General features: G+C 38.6%; 3 protein-coding genes across 5 annotated transcripts in view; 2 read left to right on the top strand and 1 right to left on the bottom strand.

Moving 5' to 3' along the window:
* SPATA45 (spermatogenesis associated 45) overlaps positions 1 to 973 on the top strand; it is a gene marked incomplete at its 3' end in the record, with an annotated part of 66,822 nt that extends 65,849 nt beyond the window's left edge. Inside the window, exon 5 of the mRNA XM_079762063.1 lies at positions 969 to 973. Within this exon, the coding sequence (XP_079618189.1) occupies positions 969 to 973 (5 nt within the window). The remainder of the gene's footprint in view (positions 1 to 968) is intronic.
* Positions 974 to 4,171: 3,198 nt separating this feature from the next.
* On the bottom strand, positions 4,172 to 18,260 carry TATDN3 (TatD DNase domain containing 3). 2 transcript variants are annotated; one of them, XM_079761928.1, is made up of 10 exons: positions 18,147 to 18,260; positions 15,921 to 15,953; positions 14,956 to 15,029; positions 14,665 to 14,749; positions 12,565 to 12,627; positions 11,542 to 11,651; positions 11,328 to 11,383; positions 10,204 to 10,316; positions 6,732 to 6,812; positions 4,172 to 5,273 (listed from the first exon to the last, which is right to left on the bottom strand). In XM_079761928.1, exons 1-10 carry the CDS (start codon positions 18,210 to 18,212, stop codon positions 5,130 to 5,132), a joined length of 825 nt encoding a protein of 274 aa, XP_079618054.1. In that variant the 5' UTR covers positions 18,213 to 18,260; the 3' UTR covers positions 4,172 to 5,129. The 2 variants fall into 2 exon arrangements, with proteins under 2 accessions (XP_079618054.1, XP_079618055.1); XM_079761929.1 differs by having other exon boundaries at positions 4,173 to 5,273; positions 6,732 to 6,809.
* The window catches only part of NSL1 (NSL1 component of MIS12 kinetochore complex), a 41,323-nt gene continuing 39,082 nt past the window's right edge, over positions 18,238 to 20,478 (top strand). For both annotated transcript variants that reach the window (XM_079761927.1, XM_079761926.1), the window contains exon 1: positions 18,238 to 18,603. In XM_079761927.1, the coding sequence (XP_079618053.1) occupies positions 18,370 to 18,603 (234 nt within the window). In that variant the 5' untranslated portion in view covers positions 18,238 to 18,369. The remainder of the gene's footprint in view (positions 18,604 to 20,478) is intronic.

Genomic DNA, 20,478 nt, shown 5'->3' on the forward strand with positions numbered 1-20,478 from the left:
TCGAGCCGCAGTTTGCCGACCATGGGACTAGTCTTATGCTTTCAGTCACTTAGTGTTTCTAAACCTTACTTGCTGTATCTTTGAAACAGTATTCATCCTCTCTGCCCTCAGGGTTATTTAAGAAACTATGAAATGAATTATAAGTTATATAACAAATACTTTATTTTTTATTTTTCAGATAATGCCATATTTGGATAAAGTGCATCCCCAGAGACACACAAAAATACCATCTCTTTATCCTTCTTCAGTATCTATCTAAACTATTTACAAATGTTAATTATAAAAGAAGTCAAAATTATTTGCTAGATCGACAAGGAAATATTTTGTTAAGTCATATAACATGTATTACATCTTCATTAATTTCATTCTATCAGTCATATTTTTGAAGGGATGATTTGAGTTATTAAATATACTTTCACCCCAGCTGGTGTGGCTCAGTTGGTTGAGTGTCGCCCTGTGTGCTGAAAGGTTGCGGGTTCGATTCCTGGTCAGGGCACATACCCAGGTTTCAAAGCCTGTGGGAGGCAACTGATCAATGTTTTTCTCTCTCTCTTTCTCCCTTTGTCTCTAAAATCAATAAAACTTTTTTTTTAAAGTAAAAAAAAAGATACTTTGAAATATGTATCACCTAAAAGGTCCTTTACAGTGATCTCTTTATTAATTTAAAATGTTTAAATCGTTTGTTTCTATAAATTAGTGGAGTATGTTGACCAATCCCACTAATCAAGCAGAAAGCTAAAGTCCTCAAAGTTAACAACTTGCTTCTAACCTGAATTGCATGAACTCAGAGCTAGGATTTCGATAATTTGACTAAGTACATACTTGAGAGATTAACAAGGTGGAGCTTTTTGTTTTATTTTATTGTCCATCCCCAAAGTGAGCATTGCTAGAATTATCTGTGTGTCATTCCTTCTTGGATAGCAGACTAATTTTCAGGTTTTGAGGTGGCGTTGTGTTCCTTTTTGCAGTTTGAGCCAATGGCCTATTATTCTATATGGCAAGCTGGGTACTACTTGGCTTGGAACCCAGGTGCTGCTTTGCATTTGTATTTATATCAGTGAAATATTCACCTTTTATTTAGTTGCCATTTCCCTCCATAGAAAGCTCAGATTCACAAGCCAAAGCATATTAATATTGGAAAGGATAGGTATCAGTCAATTGGCCTAAAACCCTATCTCAGCTAGGACTGCACCAGGGCACAGTCCAGGGGTAAGATTCATTGACCCTGAGAGTATATATTAAAAAGCCAGGCCCAAAGCTAATTTTTTGCTTCTCAAAAAGAAAAGAAAAAAGAACAAAACAAAACTTCCAGTGTTAAGAGCTATGAAGGATTAGTCTGCCGCAGTTTCACGGGCATTAGTGACAGAAGACATAAGAATCTTGGTTCAGAGGCGAAGGACTTTATTGCTCAGAGCGCAGCGTTAACGTAAAAACCTGTAAAGAATTTTTGTGAGTTAATTTGAGCCAAACTGTCGACAATTGCTGGAAAGCAGTATCTCAATGGATTGGGATAATGCTCTAGACTAGAGAATGGCGGTTTTTAAATCTATTTTTATACATTGCAATCAAAGGAGGGGACGTAGGTGGAATCCATTGGTGGTAGGTTAGAGAGGCAGGAGAAAGCAAAGGGGAGGGTGATGGGCCTCTGGGATTGGATAAAAAGTAAAATGATGGACACACATTTATGTGGGTGCAGGATAGTTAACAGTCAACAATTAACATGATAACAATAACAATGAAGGAACTTGTGGCATCTGTCCTGGCACCCAGGCACATTAGGTTGGGTGCCCCAAGGGATCCGGAAAAAGGGAAGTTACAAGTTACTCAGACATTTCAAAGATATGTTATCATAGATGCAAAAAGACAGATAGGCTCAGTTAAGATAAAGGTTGACCGTGTCAGTGAAGATATGGGCCTAGGATGTAACTACCCACCATAACTGCTTTTAGTTAAAGTTTAATTTCAGACCATCCTTTGTGGTTACTTTAGGTCTCTGAGTTTGCAAGACTCCATGCAGGCCTCCCCTGAGCTTGTCCGGTTAGCATGTGGCCCTTTCTTCCACAACAGCAAGTAGCACAAGCCTCATGTTCTGATTGGTACCCTCTGCCCCCCTCCACCCCCTACCCGGCCCCAAATAATGTGAAGTCATCCAGACAGATGCCATACTCACAGAGGCTTTACCTCACAGCTGAAAGTCTTTGCGCTTAGGAAACCCAACCTTTGTCCTGGCTGGTGTTTCTCAATGATTAGAGCATTGGCCTGTTCCTTGAAGGGTCTCGGGTCCGAGTCCCAGTCAAGGGCACATACCTGTGTTGCAGGTTCGATTCCCAGCCCCCCGCTGGAGTACATGCCAGAGGCAACCAATCGATGTGTCTCTCTCACATCTCTCTGTCTCCCTGTCTCTTTCTCTCTCCCCGCTTCCTCCTATTATCTCTAAAAAAAAAAAAAAAAAATCAATGGAAAAAATATCCTTAGGTGAGAATTAACCGAAAAAAGAAAAAAGACTGGAGGAATAGATGTTCTTTATTATATTGTAGAATAAATAAACTTGCCCTCTGCTTCAGTGGGAGACATTATCTGTCTTCCAAAGCCCTTGGCTATATAAACATCCTTGAAGAAATCATCTGGGCCCTGGCTGGGTAGTTCAGTTGGTTAGAGCTTCATCCTGATATGCCAAGGTTTCGGGTTTGATCCCTGGTTAGAACACATGCAAGAATCAACCAATGAATGCATAAATAAGTGGAATAATAAATTGATGTTTCTCTCTCTCTCTCTCTCTCTCTCTCTCTCTCTCTCTCTCTCTCTCTCTCTCTCTCTCTCAAATAAAGGTAATCTGGAACAAAAGTTGTCAGTGTCTCTGACCCAGGGATACACAGAAATGTGAGGCCTATGGAGAATTATCTCCCAACACTTAGCAGCCCACGTAAAGACTAACTATCAAACACAGCATCATGTCTTCGGCTCGTTCTAAGATGAATCAGGGAACAAATACATAGTAAATGAGTGTCAGGCTATGTATAATACACTTAACAACCTTCTAATCTTAATTCTCTATCGTCCTCTTCTGCCTCCTCCCTCATGCACCTCTGGTTTTATGGAACTACTTGTGGTTCTCTGCTTTATTCTCTTACCCGCCTTCACCTGGCTAACTTTCCTTTAAATACCACCTTCTCATGGAAGCTCTCCCTCCGCCCTCCCCCCCCCCCCCCTTAGGTGTTTCTACTTTGTCCTCCTCTATACACCTCATAACAGCCTCAGGCTAAAAACAGAAAATCAAAGTCACAAAACTATCAATTTTGGACTCTGACCCTACCTGAAATCATAGTTAAATCCAGACACCTCTCCACCCCTCCCAGGTGTGTTTCGGATTTGTTGATGCATCTGTTCCCTCAGTAGACGTAGGGGGATGGGCAGACCGGCATTTCCCTCCATTGTTGCTCCGCCTCCCTGCAGATCTGCCTGCGGTGAGTTCCCAAGTCAAGGCCACTATTGCCTGTGCGGGAAGGCCCTCTGTGGCATCCCTGGTATTCAGAAAAGGCTGAGGCATGGCCTGCCATTGCTGCTGAAGCTACCAGCACCCAATGCCTCTTCCCTGGAGAGGGTCTTGCAGACCAGGGCAGGGGGAGCTGCATTTCTTTGCTGGCATGGAAGATGTGTCCAAAGGGAAGGGCCAAGGCACAGTGGAAGATGAGCTCTGCCTCATAAGGTAAGAGGTCCCACAAATACAGAAAACGTGAAGAGAAAGAATAAAAATGTTCAGTGCAGTGTACCCTTTGGGCTGTCCCCAAATCAACACATGTCCTGCTGCCACAGAACATCTTTCTAACATGCTTTCACAACATTGATCACCATCTGCTATGGACTGACAGTATCTTATCCCTTAAAATTAACTGGTATTTTGCTGCCTGGAAAGTGATCCAGGCACTATAATGAGTCTCCGATTTCCTTCTCTTCCTTTCTTCCTTTCCTTCTTTTCCCTAATGGTCTCTTGGTGATAACTACTTCAGGGTATGAATTTCCTCATCAAGCAGGGTTCTTAAGGATACAAGCAACAGAGACTAAATCTGGCTAATTTAAGAAGAAAATGAATTTACTGAAGGGTAATGGATAGTTTGTAAAATCTCCAGGAGGGTGGAAAAACCAATTCATACCACTGAACTAGAAGCATAAAGGCTCTACTAACACAGCCCGTGGGCACAGACCCTGCAGCTAACAATGCCAACCTCACCAAGCTGCCATACTGCCACCCTCAGTCCTGGCTGCTTCACGTGACTCACTTCATTCAAAATCTAGGGTGGGTCATATTATTGGTGCCCTGGTTGCAAGAAAGGCTGGAAAAGGATTCCCTGGGGGAGCCACCCTTGCCAGAAAAAATGGTTTCAGTTCATGTGGTGGTTCAGTTCCTGTGGGGCAAGGCAAGAAGCAGCAGTGTTTCCCAATCTCCTGCTAGGACTCCATTAATTGAAAAGCAGTGCAAGGTAGAATTAGAACCCATGGTTTCAGGTTCCAAGCTCGGTTTTATTTCTGAGACAAATATTTCTTGCTCTGACCAGTTTGGCTCATTGGATAGAGGGTCGGCTCGTGGACTGAAGGGTCCGGGTTTGATTCTGGTCAAGGGCACGGTTGCAGGCTCGATCACTAGCCCTGGCTGGGGAGATTGCAGGAAGCAACCAATCAATGTATCTCTCTCACATCAATGTTTCTGTCTCTCCCGCTCCCTTCCACTCTCTCTAAAAATCAATGGAAAACTATCCTTGGGTGAGGATTAACAATAACAAATGACAAATATTTCTCTAAAATTATAATCTTCTTTATCCCTATATAATGGTTTCTTCAGTTCTGACTATTAATCAGAACATTTCTTTAAAAAAATATATTTTATTGATTTCAGAGAGGAAGGGAGAGGGAGAGAGTGATAGAAACATCAATGATGAGAAAGAACCATTGATTGGCTGCCTCCTGCACGCCCCCTATTGGAGATCAAGCCTGCAACCTGTGCATAAGGCCCTTGACAGGAATTGAACCCTTTAGTCTGCAGGCCGATGCTCTAACCACTGAGCCAAACCAGCTAGGGCCAAAACATTTCTTTTTCTCAAATGCTGCCCCCTTCAGTTCATTTGGCTTTGAAGTTATTTATGGAGCAGGTGCTGGAGCTTGGGGAACAATTTCAATGCATTCTGTGTTGTCACTTCCATAACTTCTTCCACTGAGATTCCTTTCACCTGGGCAATATATTTTGCTGAGATGGTAATGTTTTGGGGTTCATTCCGTACCTGAAAGAGAACAAAGCAGACATTAAATCAAACATGATTGTCAAAAGAAGCAATCCTTGAAGACTGTAGATAAAATGGAAGAAAATGAGTTGGTAAACACAGCTAATGAGTTCTTTTTTTAATGGAGGTGGGGGAATGGTGGGAGGCAATAAGGGGAGAAAGTCTTGAACTTCAGCTTAAAAGCTATAGCTACACACTGACGGTAAGTCTATGTTGCACTTGAAAAGAGCCGTGGGGTATTAACAGTTGAGGTCTCCATTCTAGCAGTCTGCAAACAGTGGACACTTGGCAACCTGCATGACTGATGGGTTAGCTGTCCTTTGGTTTACTGCTTAGCTGAGTGATTGTAAAGGTCACTGTTCTACTGCTTGGCCCCTTCACCTCACAGGCTACATACATTACAGTTTGATTCAAGAAATGTCATCGTACACATTCAAGAAGTACCAGTACATATCTGGAAGGCTAAACAGATATGTACTGGTACTTCACTGAGTCTAAGATGTATTTCCCCCCCTATTTTAACATCTCTGAAATTGATACATATTTTACTTAGATTCAATGACATGTCATTGTATAACTGGCCGTGGGTTTTTTCTTCTTCTAATGGTCACAAAACAGTAGTGCATCTACAATAATTTAAATTGTACATTTAGATTTGGTGAAATGTATTACTGTTATTAAGTTATCTACTTAGGATGATAATATTGAGAGGAATAAGATATCTATTAAGTTTAAGAAAAATAACCTGATAACATTCATCAGATACAATTGTGTTGAAAACGACCCAAATCACAATATCAAGTTAAATATACTATGGTAGATTCACACACTGCAATATTATACACTTATTATACTTATACGGGAATAAATAGAGCCTCATTATAACAATCTAATTAAAAGGAGAAAAATAAACATTTATTGAGCATCTTACTATATACCAGATACTGCTAGATACATTACTCCATTTAATTCTCACTATAATACTTCAAAGTATTTACTATTTTGCTTACATTTTATAAGTGAAGAACATTTCAGAGACATTAATAACTTGTTCAAAGTCAAACAGTTAGTGAGTAGCAGAGACAGGATTTCAATCCAGGTCTTTCTGATTCTTGACATTGAGCTTTTTGCTATTCTGGTCTGGCTTTCATTATCACATAGGTGAGGACATGATCCATATCAAATAACATTCTTTGGGGCATAACAATTATATTTAGAAAAGACCTGAAACTAAGTTGATATAACCTCTCAATCTAGCGTTAAAATAGGGTTCCATTGTACTTACACTGTGATGAGAAACACAGATAAATCGAAAATAGCTCAGATGGAAGATACAAACTAAATCAAGCATGTCAAATTCTCGGCTGGTGGGCCGAAGGCATGCCGAGGCATGCGGCCCGCCGGCTGCGAGTTTTACATGCTTGATCTAAATCATGTGGAAAACAGAAAATGATGTACCTGTTTTTCTGGTCCTAGTGCAGGTGAATCTGTTTCCAGGCAAATGGAGGTTAAAGGCAACTGTTTCACAAGTTTCTGCTTCTTAGAGAAAAGAAAAAGCTAGTAAGTTTAAAACAGGAGTAATAAAGAATTTTTAAAAAAGAACATTAAACCCACATGCCAATGCATTCTACTCTGCAGGAGCTTAAAATTCAAGCTTTGCCAAAAACCGGTTTGGCTCAGTGGATAGAGCGTCTGCTTGCGGACTGGAGGGTCCCAGGTTCGATTCTGGTCAATGGCATGTACTTTGGTTGCAGGCTAGATCCCCAGGGGGGGTTGTGCAGGAGGCAGCTGATCGATGTTTCTCTCTCATCGATGTTTCTAGCTCTCTGTCCCTCTCCCTTCCTCTCTGTAAAATATCAATAAAAATATATTTTAAAAAAATTCAAGCTTCAATATTCAATTAATACATGTTCTCTATGTTCTCATTCTATTACTAACAGGTTTAAATAGCAACATTCATTGCCAAAAATCATCCAGACACTCCAGGGACCCAGGGAGTAATAGCCAATAGCACCCCCAGCAAGGAAGTCAGACACCGGATATCACCATCCCACTCAATGATCCAAGGAAGGGACTTCTGTTGCTTCTCCACCACACTCAGTGCTTCTTTTTACTGTTCACGTTAAGCCACTCAGGCTTTCTGTTTATAAATCCAAAGTTCATATGCACATTTTAGATTAGGTGGTAGATGGTCTTATTTTCTTATTTTTAATTTTCTGTCGGGGTTATAAGGATTGCAATGAACCCAATGAGTTTTATACCAAGAACGTAATTCTTTTGCTGCCACTGCATTGTTAAAGTAAAAAATGGCAGGGATACACATGATGCAGAGTGGAATATTATTAGAATGAATTGTGTTTTTTTAAAATTCTTTATTGATTAAGGTATTACATATGTGTCTTTATTCCCCCATTATCCCCCACCCCCCGTTAATGCCCCCACCGCCCTGTTGTCTGTGTCCATTGATTAGGCTTATATGCATGCATATAAGTCCTTTGGTTGATCTCTCAGAATGAATTGTTTTAAGATTAAAATTTCAGAGGCACAGAAATAGGTATGCTCATACACTGCTGGTAGATAAAAGTTAAACTAGCATAAACTTTTTAATGAAAATGTAACAGTTTAACCACAAATTTAAAATGTACAGCCTTTCCTCAGTGATTCCATTTAGAGGAAAAACTGCACAAGTGTGCATACATATGATGTACAAAGGTATTCACGCAGGCACTGTTTATAACAGTGAAAAATTAGAAACAGTCTAACCTTACTTAAAGTAATGCTTAAATAAATTATGGTACATCCACATTATGAATATTATACAATCATTTTAAAGATGAGATAGGTACATATTTATTGATACAATTAGATACCCATGAAGCTAACTCAAAACGAAAAGAATAAGATTATCTTCTTATTTTATCTGAATTAATGTTAATGATTTTCTGAGTTGTAGAATCTGGATTAACTTAAAATTTGTTCTTTTCTGAAGTGATTCAATTTTCTATCATGTACAAATATTATCTTTAAATGTATTTTAGTTTCGAAAAAGAAACATGCCACAGCTAAAGGTAACTACTAAATAAGAAGTTTTTCCACAAAAGCTAAAAGTAGGAAAAATAAAATAATCTTGGACTATAAAGTGACAGGTGTAGAACACTCCATTTTATAATGGCAGAATGCACATTCTTTTGAAGTGTGTATGTTCTCTTCACCAAGATAGATCATATTCTAGGCCATTAAACAAACCTCAACCAATTTAAAAGGGGTGAAATCATACAATGACTGTTTCCTGAACACAGTCAAATTAAAGTAGATATCAGTAATGGAAAGATATCAGGAAAATTCCTAAGTATTTGGAAATTAATAATAAACTTTTAAATAGTCACTACGGTCGAAGAGGAAGTCTCAAGGTAAATTAGAAAACATTTTGAACTGAAAGAAAGTGAACATACAGCAAAATCACAAATAAACCTATGACCATATCAATACTTATACTAGAAGAAACACAGCCTCATTATAACAATCTAATTAATATTTGTGGATTATAACTATATGTGGTTAGTGCTAATGCAACGATTGCATTAAATATCTATATTAGAAAACAAGGAAGGTTTCAAATAATCTAAGGTTCTACCTAAGAAACTATAAAAAGGATAATATATTGTCAAAAAAGTATTTGACAGAATCCGACATCCATTTTTTTTTTAAATATTAGTTGTTTTTTTTTTTAAGATATTTTATTGATTTTTTACAGAGAGGAAGGGAGAGGGATAGAAAGCTAGAAACATCGATGAGAGAGAAACATCGACCAGCCGCCTCCTGCACATCCCCCCACACTGGGGACGTGCCCGCAACCAAGGTACATGCCCTTGACCGGAATCGAACCCGGGACCCCCCAGTCCGCAGACCGACGCTCTATCCACTGAGCCAAACCGGTTTCGGCCCGACATCCATTTTTGATAAAAAAACACTCAGCAGACTAGAAACAGAAGGAACTTCCTTAAACCCTATAAGAAAGCTGCAGCTGATAGTACAGTTAATGGTAAAGGAATGAATGTTTTCCCATGATCAGGAAAAAGGCAAGGGTTTCTGCTTTTACTATTTCTATGCAACATTCAAGTTGTATCCAGTGAAATGAGGCAAGAAAAAGAAATAAAGGGCACAAATATTGGAAGGGGAAAGTAAATATCTTTATTCAAAGATGACATGATTAGCTACAAACAAATCCTGAAAAATCTACAAAACACTACCAGCACTAATGAATAATCAGCAAGGTCACTTGATAAAAGTTTAATATATAAAAATCAACTGTATTTCTATATACTAGCAATGAATAATTGATAACTAAAATTTTAAAACCAGTACCATTTAAAATAGAATGAAAAATATGACATATTTAGAGATAAATATAACAAAATATGTGCAGGATTTGTATGTTGAAAATTATAAAACATTGATGAGAGAAATCAAAGATCTAAATACAGAGGTATAGTGTATTCATATCAATTATTCCCAAATTGATCTATAGATTCAATGTAATTCCAATAAAAATCCCAGCCAGCTTTTTTTTTTTTTTTTTTTTTAAGAAATCAAGCTGATTCTAATGTAGATGGAAAGGCAAGGGACTTAGAATAGCCAAAATTATCTTGAAAATAAAGAAATAATTGGAATTCTCATATTATCTGTTTTCAAAGCTTATTGTAAATCTAATGTAATCATGATAATATGATATTGACATAAGGTAGGGACCTAAGATTGATTTTTGTAATGTAACTAGAATAACATCACAGTGTTATATATAAATATGTATTACATACAAAATATATATCATCTATAAAATATATATTTTATATTACATATAAAATATAAAAGCTCTTATTTTAAAGTGTATTTCACAAAATATAGGTTGAAGTTTAATGAAAGAATTTACCTGTCCACTCCTTATGATAGAAGGAGGGATTGAGAAGAAGTACCCAGCTTTTACTCCTTCCATGGCTACAGATGGCCGACCGTCAAATGCATGGAGCAGCACTTTGTCAGCACCTCTCAAAAATAAAAGATAAATCAGAATTCCAATTTATTTCCTCAGTGAGAGGTTTTCCCATTAATCAAATTGAACAGAAAAGATCAGAAATTTGGTCACTGTGATATAAATATGAGGTTCTATGACTTCTAAAGGAGGGATAAATATACAGTGTTCAAACAGTAGAATAAAAATATAATACATTCTTAACTTTCAGAATAAAATTATTAAATACAATTGAAATATAAAATTTTAAACAATTATTTAATCTTCCTATACCACCAAACATTTTCCAGAAGTTTGTGAACTGTCGAGATTATTGTTCATAATAGGAGGTTTTTAAGCAGTCAAATAGTCCTTAGCGAGAATGCTAGTGGAAGAGGAAAAGGGGAGCTAAATGAGTCACAAATTGACTAGTCAGCATTAGCTTCATAAAATCGCCTCCAGTTCTTAAAGAATGGCTGCTCAGCCTTCGTAAAAATCATGGTCTCAGGGATCCCAAAGGGTTCAGCACTCGTCACTGGGAAATACCATGCTTTCTAGACGTAGGCAAGTACATTTACTTCACTATTTGATACTGTTTTTCGAATGGCAGGTGTGACTGTTAGTGGGTTATAACCACAAGTGAGTTATGAAAATCAATTTAGTGGGTCAAGACTGACCAGTGTATACACATATATACTTTTAATACCAAAAAAAGTATATATGTGTATATATTAGTATCACTTCAAAAAGTTTGAAAAGTAATGCTATAAGATACATTTTTATTTTAGGACTATAAATTACTTAGTCCAATTTTTCATTTGTTTTACCCTGGCAAATGATTATAAATATCATAATCACACTGAAAACCTTGTAAAAGTAGACTGACTTGTAAAACCACTTTAGTTGACTTTCCCTTCCCCCCCTCCTGCTTCCCCCATTTCCTTCCGTTTAAGAAATCATATTAAAACATGACCTGTTCTATGAGAAGATGCACTGGAATTACCATACGTAAACATTAGGCACATTTGTCTCAGGAACCTAAATACCTTGCTCATTTAAGAGGCTGATGGTGGGTCTCCCAGCTGAACGTGAGTGAACGTTTCTGTTTAACAACAAAAAATTCCTTTTAAGTACTTAATGTGACATTATTTTGTCCTATTAAAGTAATTAAGAGAAAAAGAAATATAAGGCTCCATTTCAAAAGAATCATTTTAATTTGCTCTATAGATATGAATATAGAAAGATGGTTAATTAACCTACAAAGGCAAATCTAGTCTTTTGGCTAACTGGATCTGTCTGATGAGGACTTGTCTTTGCTCTTCCTTTTGTCCATCAGTGCGAGCAAATCTGGGGGAGAAATCCAGTCCCACCTATAACAGAAAAGTCAAACAGAATTACATTTGTCATGGTTTAATGAATCCAAAAAGTCATATTATGGAGCAGTACTGTCCAAGAGAAAGATAATGGGAGCCATGTGTGCAAGCCACATATATATAACTTCACATTTTCTAGTCAGCCACATTAAAAACACTAACAAGAAATGGGTGAAATTAATTTTAATAATAGACTTTATTGAATCCAGTATACCTCAAACATTATCATTATTGTATAGTAATGCATTATTTCAACACATGATCAATATAACAATTATTGAGTTATTTTACATTATTTCTTTGGGGTGCTAAGACTTTGAAATCCTCTGTGTGTTTTATACTAAGAGCACATCTCAGTTGGACCAGTCACATTTCAAGTGCTCAACAGCTGCATGTGGTCATCACAGTGAACAGGAAAGATTATAAATGGCTGCTTCCCTTGATATATTTCGGCATACATTGTTATAATCTATATTCTGAATTTAACTGTTATTTTTATCTTTTATCTTTATCTTTAATTAGAAATGGAATTTATTACCAAGTGATAAAAATGTTTTACAACTGTAAATTATTTAATAAAAGTGTCCTTTGACTAGCCTCTTTAAAGTACGCTTTGTATATACCACTTTAACTAACTAGAAAGATGACCCATATTTAAGCAAAAAAAAAGAGCGTAGTATATAGAAATGATAATAAAGTATTAATATAAGCCTATGATGAGGCTTTCTATTGTTTCATCCCCAAGCTCTTTTGGTTACTGAGGAAGTATTGGTACGTTATTATTCAGCTGGATGGGGTGAACATAATTATCCAAGTCAGTTATAATCACCAATATTGAATTAAGGGTTCTTTTCATATATCACATGAAGGTCTGAATTAGAAGTCATTTGATCAGTTAATGGGTGTTTACCTCTCCAATTGCCAATAATCGATCCTTATAATTCTCGATAATGGGCAAAGCTACATCCAAATCCTGGGAGAAAACAAAGTATATTTGTTAAAACAGAAGGAGAAGGAAACGGATATTTTATAAATACCTATTAAATGCCAGGCACTATGCTGTATTGGTCCTTTACATATATTCTGTTCCTTTAACCAGTTGAGGAACTAGGAATAGTAATCCTAGAACAGTGAGCACTTCTATCTGGGTAATATCCCATACCTATTCAGGTCACAGGAATGAAATTGTTTATAAAGATTCACACTTAAACACTTCCTTCTGTTTAGGGGGCATTTCCTGGCATTTAGGACTGATCTGATTTCCTGGAATAGCTGAAATTCCTGGAGAGAAGAAAGCCACCTTTGTAAGTGAGTTTTGGGGAGTGCATTATGTTATGTTCTCCTTTTAGGTTATCATTGGTTTGTGAGTTTGTAATAGTGATAATCCCATACACTCTTTGTATTCTCTGTACTGATTTCTTTTGTCTTCATAATCTTCTTTAGCCTATTTTTGTTCTACAGGTTCAACAATATAAACACTAAGTATCATATATGTGCTTGTCTTTCAATCATTGAAGTAACTGTGTACAATTAGTTTCCATAATATTACTCTTACACTTAGAGAATTTGCCCTCTGAGGTTTCCCTTGTCAGACAAGGGAAAGGCAAATATGTAGAAAATTTGCTTCTTTTAAAATACTTGAAGATTGTAGTCTCAGGATATGTAAGTTGCAAGGTACCTCTGAGGATAATTCAGGTTGCAGTTCAAATGTCACCGCCTCAGACAGGCCTTCCTTGACTACACAATCTAAAAACTATCATCCACAATTCCTATCACATAATTTTATTTTATTGTCTTTAAAGCACTTAGTGCTACCGAAAGTTTTCTTGCTCATATATCTAAATGATTGTCTGCCTCCACCTAGAATCTACTTTCATGAGGGGGATATTACTCTAAAGTGCTTGAGTAGGAGCTCAGTAAACACTCGATTGACTACTAAATGAATGCCTATTGCTATAAATCTCTACATAAATGAAACAAATGCCATTCTGCTATGATCGGAATTGTAACTCTCTGGGGAAATTTTATCACATCAACAACTCAGGAGAGTTACAGAATAAGTATTTATTTTTACATAAAGTGAATTCAATGTAATTTTGTTGCAAACAACGTAATTTTGTTGCAAAATAAGTAGAGCTACTTAGGGTATTCAAATGTAGGGATACAGATTCATTATTACAAAAAATAATGGACCTCATCACTTTATTCATAGTAACACAAAGTCTTCACTCCTTCAAAATGGGCTGTTGATCCCAATATGTAATAAAGCACTCAAGAAACTGTGCATCTCCCCAATGCTGAGTCAGGAGTCAAGTCTGAAATATCAGACATGTTAGCTATGGTGAGTCAGTGATATCTCTTGGGTAGGATCTTTTCTAGAGAGGGTATGAAAGCCATGCAGGTTGGTAGATCAAGAGCACTCCTATAGGGATGGTTCAATGTTCAAAGATACTGTGTACTTGAGCTCAAGTGTTCCCTCACAGTAGTGCATCTATGAATTTGTATCTTTCTTTCTCTGGATACTTTATCACCTTTCTGCCAAATCAATATAACAATATGATGGGGAAAAAAAGTAAAAACAAATCACATGTAATTCTATAAGATTGTCACAACTACTGTCATTTCTGTTTTTCTTTATTGTCTTTTGTTTATAGGATATATTTTTACATGATGTCACTCATTGTGAAAAAAACCATTTGTATCCTGCTTTTCTCCATATATTATACTGCACACATTTTCCATGTTACTACATAAATCTTATAGTCTTCATTTTTAATAAATACATTATATTTAATACTCTACAAGCTAACTAATTATTCCTTTATTTCTGAACCCTTAGGCTGTTTCCCCTTTTTCTCTATTACAAATAATTCTGCAACAAACATCTCTGGGAAAGAATTGCCTTCTTTTAGATTATTGCCTTGCACTATAAATCAGAAAGTGAAGGATTACTGAGTCAAAGGTATTATCATGTTCTATGGTTCTTGTTTTATCTGACTGTTACTGTTACCTTTAATGTGACACTTCTTTGGTCTTCAGGTGAAAGTCCTTGAACTGGATGAACACCTAAGCATGGCAGGACAAACCCGTTATACCTAACAGTGTAGAATGAATTGAGAAGCCGAGTATTAGACTAGCAGGCAATGTTACTCTAAAGAATAAGTAGGAAATAATTGTTAGGGCTAGATTAATATTTTTCTTCCCATTCTCTTTAAAAATGGATAATCTTTGATATTATGAACATGACATCATAACTGCATCCTTATTAGCAACTCTTTAAGTTCTTAATGAGAAGTAGCACCTTTCTGAAAGCTGCATAATCTTTTCAAATTCTCCTGAATGTTCAGCGACCACCACAAGAGCCGTAACATTGGCCTGAAGCAAAAAAGAACAGAATAGAATAGCTAGAGTCTAGAGCAATAGAACATCCAATATAATTAAATAAAATTATAAAGTTTTCTGTGATTTTAGTTATTCTTGCTCATCCATACTCCATCAGTATAATCATAATGGCTATCACTGAGTACCTACTATGTTTCAGGCACTGTGTTCAGTGAACATGAATATTACCTCAATTTAATCTACACAACCTTATGAGGTGGCATTGCTATAATCCCTATATAGGCCAGGAGACAGAATTCTGGATGGAGTGAAATGATTTGCCCAAGATCATTAGGCCTGTGTAACTCCAAAGCCCACACTCCTAATTAATGTCATAGTGAAAGAGGGTTGAATATAAAAATATACTGGCAGCTACTTCTAAACTAATACTTTGGGGAAAGACCATGAAATGCTAGTGATAATGAATTTTATAAACACTTCCAAAAGTTAATAATTTTTCTCAAACAAATCAAAATGGTTCCCAAAACTTTTATAATCTCTCCAAAATCCCCAGGATAATGTTAATTTTAGAACCAACATATGGATCCTCTGTTCCATATTGCTATTAAGTCTGATGGCTGGGGAAACATGTTTCGACTCAGACTATCTTGTCTGTAACATTTCACTAGCGGTATGTTTTTGGACAAGTTAGTCTCTAGGCCTTAGTTTCCTCGTCTACAAAATGGGCAATAAATAGTTGGCTAAAAAATAGAAGCTTCCTCAGAAGGTTGTTGTGAAACATTAAATGAAATAATGTACAGAAAGGGCTTAGGTCGGTACTTGTCACACAGTAAATCCATAATAAATGCAACTTATTATTACTGAAGCATCAATATAGCATATCTAGAACAAAAACAAAAAGGGCAATTATAGATATTGACTTACTTTCTTGGCTTTCTCCAACACGTCATCCAGATCCTAAAATAAGCACAAGTTATCACAGTTATTTTAGATGAATAAGTAGCTGCTCTTTGGCTGTGTATAGCACTGTAGTTGAGGCACCGTAAAGAATGACAATGATGGCAAGGAACAGTGTGGTAGAATGTGAAGAACCTACACTGACTGACTCACCTTTCATTTCCTCTTTCTTTCTCTTAGTGACATTTGGCATCTGTTCCCACTCCACTAAAACGGAAACTGTTATTGTCAACTGTGGAGGGCACCTCTCTGTCTCTCACTTACCCCTCAGCAGCATTTAGGAGCTCCTCACTTATCTACCCCGCCCTTCCTGAAATATTTTCCACTCTTGGCTCCTGCAACACCACTCACCTGCAAACGCCACTCTTTTACTGGCTGCTACTTTTCAGTCTTCTTGACTGGCTCTTTCTCCTCTATCTGACTTCAGGACCCTCTGCTCCTCCCTCTGTACTCACCGGAAGTGATCTTACCCACGGGTTTAAATGCCATTCATTACTATGCTAAGGAGTCCCCAGTTGTTATCTTTGGCCTATTAATTCTTTCCAAAACCCAAGATTCACATTTAAGAATGACTATAAAGAAAAATATAAAAAACAAACATTTTTTTTTTAAAAAAGGAATTACGATATGACATCTCCACTTGGATGGATCTTAGGCTTCAACATATGCCAACTCTATGTTCTCCCCAACAAACCTCTTCCTTCGGCCTTCCCTCCTCAATCTGTCTTCTCTCAGCTCAGTCAACAGCAACACCGTCCTCCCTACAGCATCAAATCCTCTCTTTCCCTCCCTCTCCACGTCCAATTCCCCAGCACATAGAGATCCTACCTCTAAAATATACCTTCAATCCATCTGCTTCTCTCAAACTCCCCTGCAACCACCATCACCTCTTGTCTACATACTGCAGACGCTTCCAAATTGCTCTTCTAGCTTCCACCCTCGCTCTCCTCTGTTTGCCACACATCAGCAAAAGTTTTTAAATGGATATCAGATCTTGTCATTCTCTTAAAAAAAAAAAAGATGAAAGAAAGAAAGAAAGAAAGAAAGAAAGAAAGAAAGAAAGAAAGAAAGAAAGACAAGCCCTAGCAGGTTTGGCTCAGTGGATAGAGCGTCGGCCTGTGGACTGAAGGGTCCCAGGTTCGATTCCGGTCAAGGGCATGTACCTTGGTTGCGGGCACATCCCCAGTAGGGGGTGTGCAGGAGGCAGCTGATTGATGTTTCTCTCTCATTGATGTTTCTAGCTGTCTGTCCCTCTCCCTTCCTCTCTGTAAAAAATCAATAAGATAGCCAAAAACCGGTTTGGCTCAGTGGATAGAGCATTGGCCTGCAGACTCAAGGGTCCCGGGTTCGATTCCGGTCAAGGGCATGTACCTTGGTTGCAGGCACATCCCTGGTGGTGGTTGTGCAGGAGGCAGCTGATTGATGTCTCTCTCATCGATGTTTCTAACTCTCTGTCCCTCTCCCTTCCTCTCTGTAAAAAAATCAATAAAATATATTTTAAAAAATCAATAAAATATATATATATATTTTAAAAAAGACAAGATTCGCATTGTTGTTTTAATGAAATCCCAAACTCCTTACTGACCTATCATCACACCTATCCCTGCAAACCTCTTCAGTCTTGTTTCATGCCTCTCTCTCTCTCTCTCTCTAGCTCATCCCGCTCCATCCAGCATTTGGTAGCATGAATGTGCCAGGTCAACCTGCCAGCGGTCATCACTACCCTACACCCATCTTCTGTTTGGCTGCCCCGTCCCCCGCCAAATAGACTCCGCTCTTCCTTCTCTATTATAAGCCTCTGGTTTCCAATATAGCGGGTAAGACACTTGGGAACTCTGATCTGGTGTGAGTATTGTTCTTTCTGTTCGCATGGGATCACGCCCTCGTTTCGGGGAAAAGTGGATTCTCAGCCGGGCCCAGCGCAGATAGGGGGAAGAACTCCGGTAACCGGCAACAGCAAATGGGAGAGGAGACACAGGGCTTCGGCTATTCGGGATCGGAAAGAAAGATCAATAGACTGCGGCTAATAAAATAAATAGGGAGTCAGGAGCAAGTCGCACCGGCCAAAGACCGGCCTGGGTGTGAGTCTGGGGCTCCGTCCTAAGAAAGGAGAGCAAAGATAAGCCCAGACAAGTACGGGGGAGGAGGAGGGGGGTCTCCCCGCTCCCACGGCCCGGCCTCGCCCTCACGTACGCGGTCGAAATCCGGGGCGGAAAGGTGGCAGTGGCAGTCCACCAGCCCTCCGCCCACCGCCCCCATCGCCGCGGCTGGCGTGGCCCTGGAATCGGCCCGCGCAGCCTCGGCCCGGAACCCTGCTGCGGCGGCGGTCCGAGTTTCCGGCTGTACCCGGACACTTTCCTCCGGTGGCACTCGCTTCCGCTCCCAGAGTTCCCGCCCCCCGGTTCAAACTGGGAAAATGGCGGGGGCTCCCGAGTTGGCGAGCCTCTCGCCTCCGCGGGACGTGGAGAGAGTGGCCGGGACAGAAGACCGCACCCCGGGCCCCACCACTCCCCGTGAGGACTTCCGCGTGCGCTGCACCTCGAAGCAGGCCGTGCTGGAGCTGATGGAACTGTGCGGCCGCTTCGTGCGACAGCTCGGGGACGCGCTGCCGGAGGAGGTTCGGGAGCCCGCGCTGCGAGACGCGCAGTGGGTACGGGCCCAGTAGCCGGCACTTGTCGTTTCACCCTCTTCTTACCCGGTCTCAGGGCTCGAGAGGCTGCGCGGGCTTCGGCAGCGTTAGCGGTGCCCACGCTCAGGAAGAGCAGCCCGAGAAACGCGAGGGGACGGAATAGATCTAGTGGCCGCCGGGCATTATTAGTTACCAACGCTGTCCGATAGGAAAGAACCAGGCGAGCTATGTAGGTAACTTACAATTAAAAGTTGGAAAAGACAGGCGGAATTAATGGTAATAACAGACTTGACGTAACCCACTGTGACCAAGATAGCGTTTTACTTTGTAATGATAATAATAAAAACCCGAAGGGAGGTATTTTACATCCTTTTGTTAGTACCCAGCTTTTCACATTTGGTGTCTGAAACGTACCGCTCATCTTTCGGATTAGCCACATTTGAAGGCCTAGTAGCTCCCCTATTCGAGTGCACATAGACTCCGGGAGGATTTCTCCAGGAACCGGAATCCTGGAAGTTCAGTCGGGCGCCAGGCTAGCTTTTGGTCTTTCCTTTTGCCTGTTTTTTTTTAGAATGTCTTGTAAAGAGAGTGAAAACATCTCCCCTATAAGTCCAAAAGTAGATAAGGAAGCTGTCTTGATTATAAACTTCTCCTAAGATCATAACTGGCCCTCAGAGCACATTTCCCCTTCCTTTCTCAAATATTTTGTAAAGCCTTTGAAGATTTTTTTTTGTTTGTTTTTTTTTTTGTGTTTTTTTTTTTTTTTTGGAGGGGAACGGTACAACAAATTGAGGGATTGGTGGCTGTCATAACAAAGCACACATTTTATATGTAGAAAAAAAAGTTTGAAAATTTTATATGCAGCACACCTGGGAGTGTGAATGATCACAATGCAAACAATAAAAGTAAAGGTTAAGTGGAAGACGAAGAAAGACTCCCTGGGTTGTGGTGTATTCCAGTTTTGTATAAACAGTGGCTCTTATTCCCTCCTGTAATCAAGGGAAGAATAGACACTCTTAGTAGTTTTTTGGGAAGGAAACTGTTTTATTGTGTAAGGATCTTAGGGTTTGCCCCTTTCTAGGAACTGCTAAGGTAAACTACCAAGGAAATTGACTTGTGTTTTCTTTTAAATAAGAGAACAAATAAAAGGCAGAGGCTTTAATTATGTTGACATACCTCTATCTAAAACCACATAATATAGTAACAGATTTTCTTAAAAAAAATAGTATTGGTACAATTGTGCCAATGCCACAATGGCAATTTGTATTCCCAAGTAATCCTTGGAAGCCCACATATAAAGTAAATATTTTACTTTATAAAAATTTTAAAGTGTAAAATATGTACTTCATAGTTATGCATTATTTGATTTATGCTTTTTTTTAATTATACAAAATACCAAATATATCCTCATTGTAAAAAGAAATAGCATAAAGCAAAGTCTTTGAATTTCCCTTCCCCATCCCTCTTCTTTCCTGGAAAGAACTTACTATTTTGGAGGGTACAAAGAGGATATAATCCTTCTACACCCTTCTTTATGATTTTACATCTCTCTCACTTTCTCTCTCTCTGTTTTTGTTTTGTTTTGTTTTAAACATTGTGTCATGCTGATGTATTATTAGCAACCTGCTCTCCCCCATTTTTTTTCTTTTACCAAATATGTCAATATTATGTATAGATATACTTCATTCTTTTTAAGTATTGCATGGTATGGATATATTGAATATTTAACCATTCTTCTAATTTTGAATTTAAAATTTGTGATTTTTCGCCTCAGTATTTTATTATTTCAAACAGTGCTAAAATAAAGATTCCTAATGCATCCTCTTTATGTTCTTACTAGAGGCCTGGTGCACAACATTTGTGCACTGGTGGGGGGGCTCTCAGCCCGGGACCCCC

Source organism: Cnephaeus nilssonii (genome assembly GCF_951640355.1).
Source record: "Cnephaeus nilssonii genome assembly, chromosome: 21".
Taxonomy (NCBI): domain Eukaryota; kingdom Metazoa; phylum Chordata; class Mammalia; order Chiroptera; family Vespertilionidae; genus Cnephaeus; species Cnephaeus nilssonii.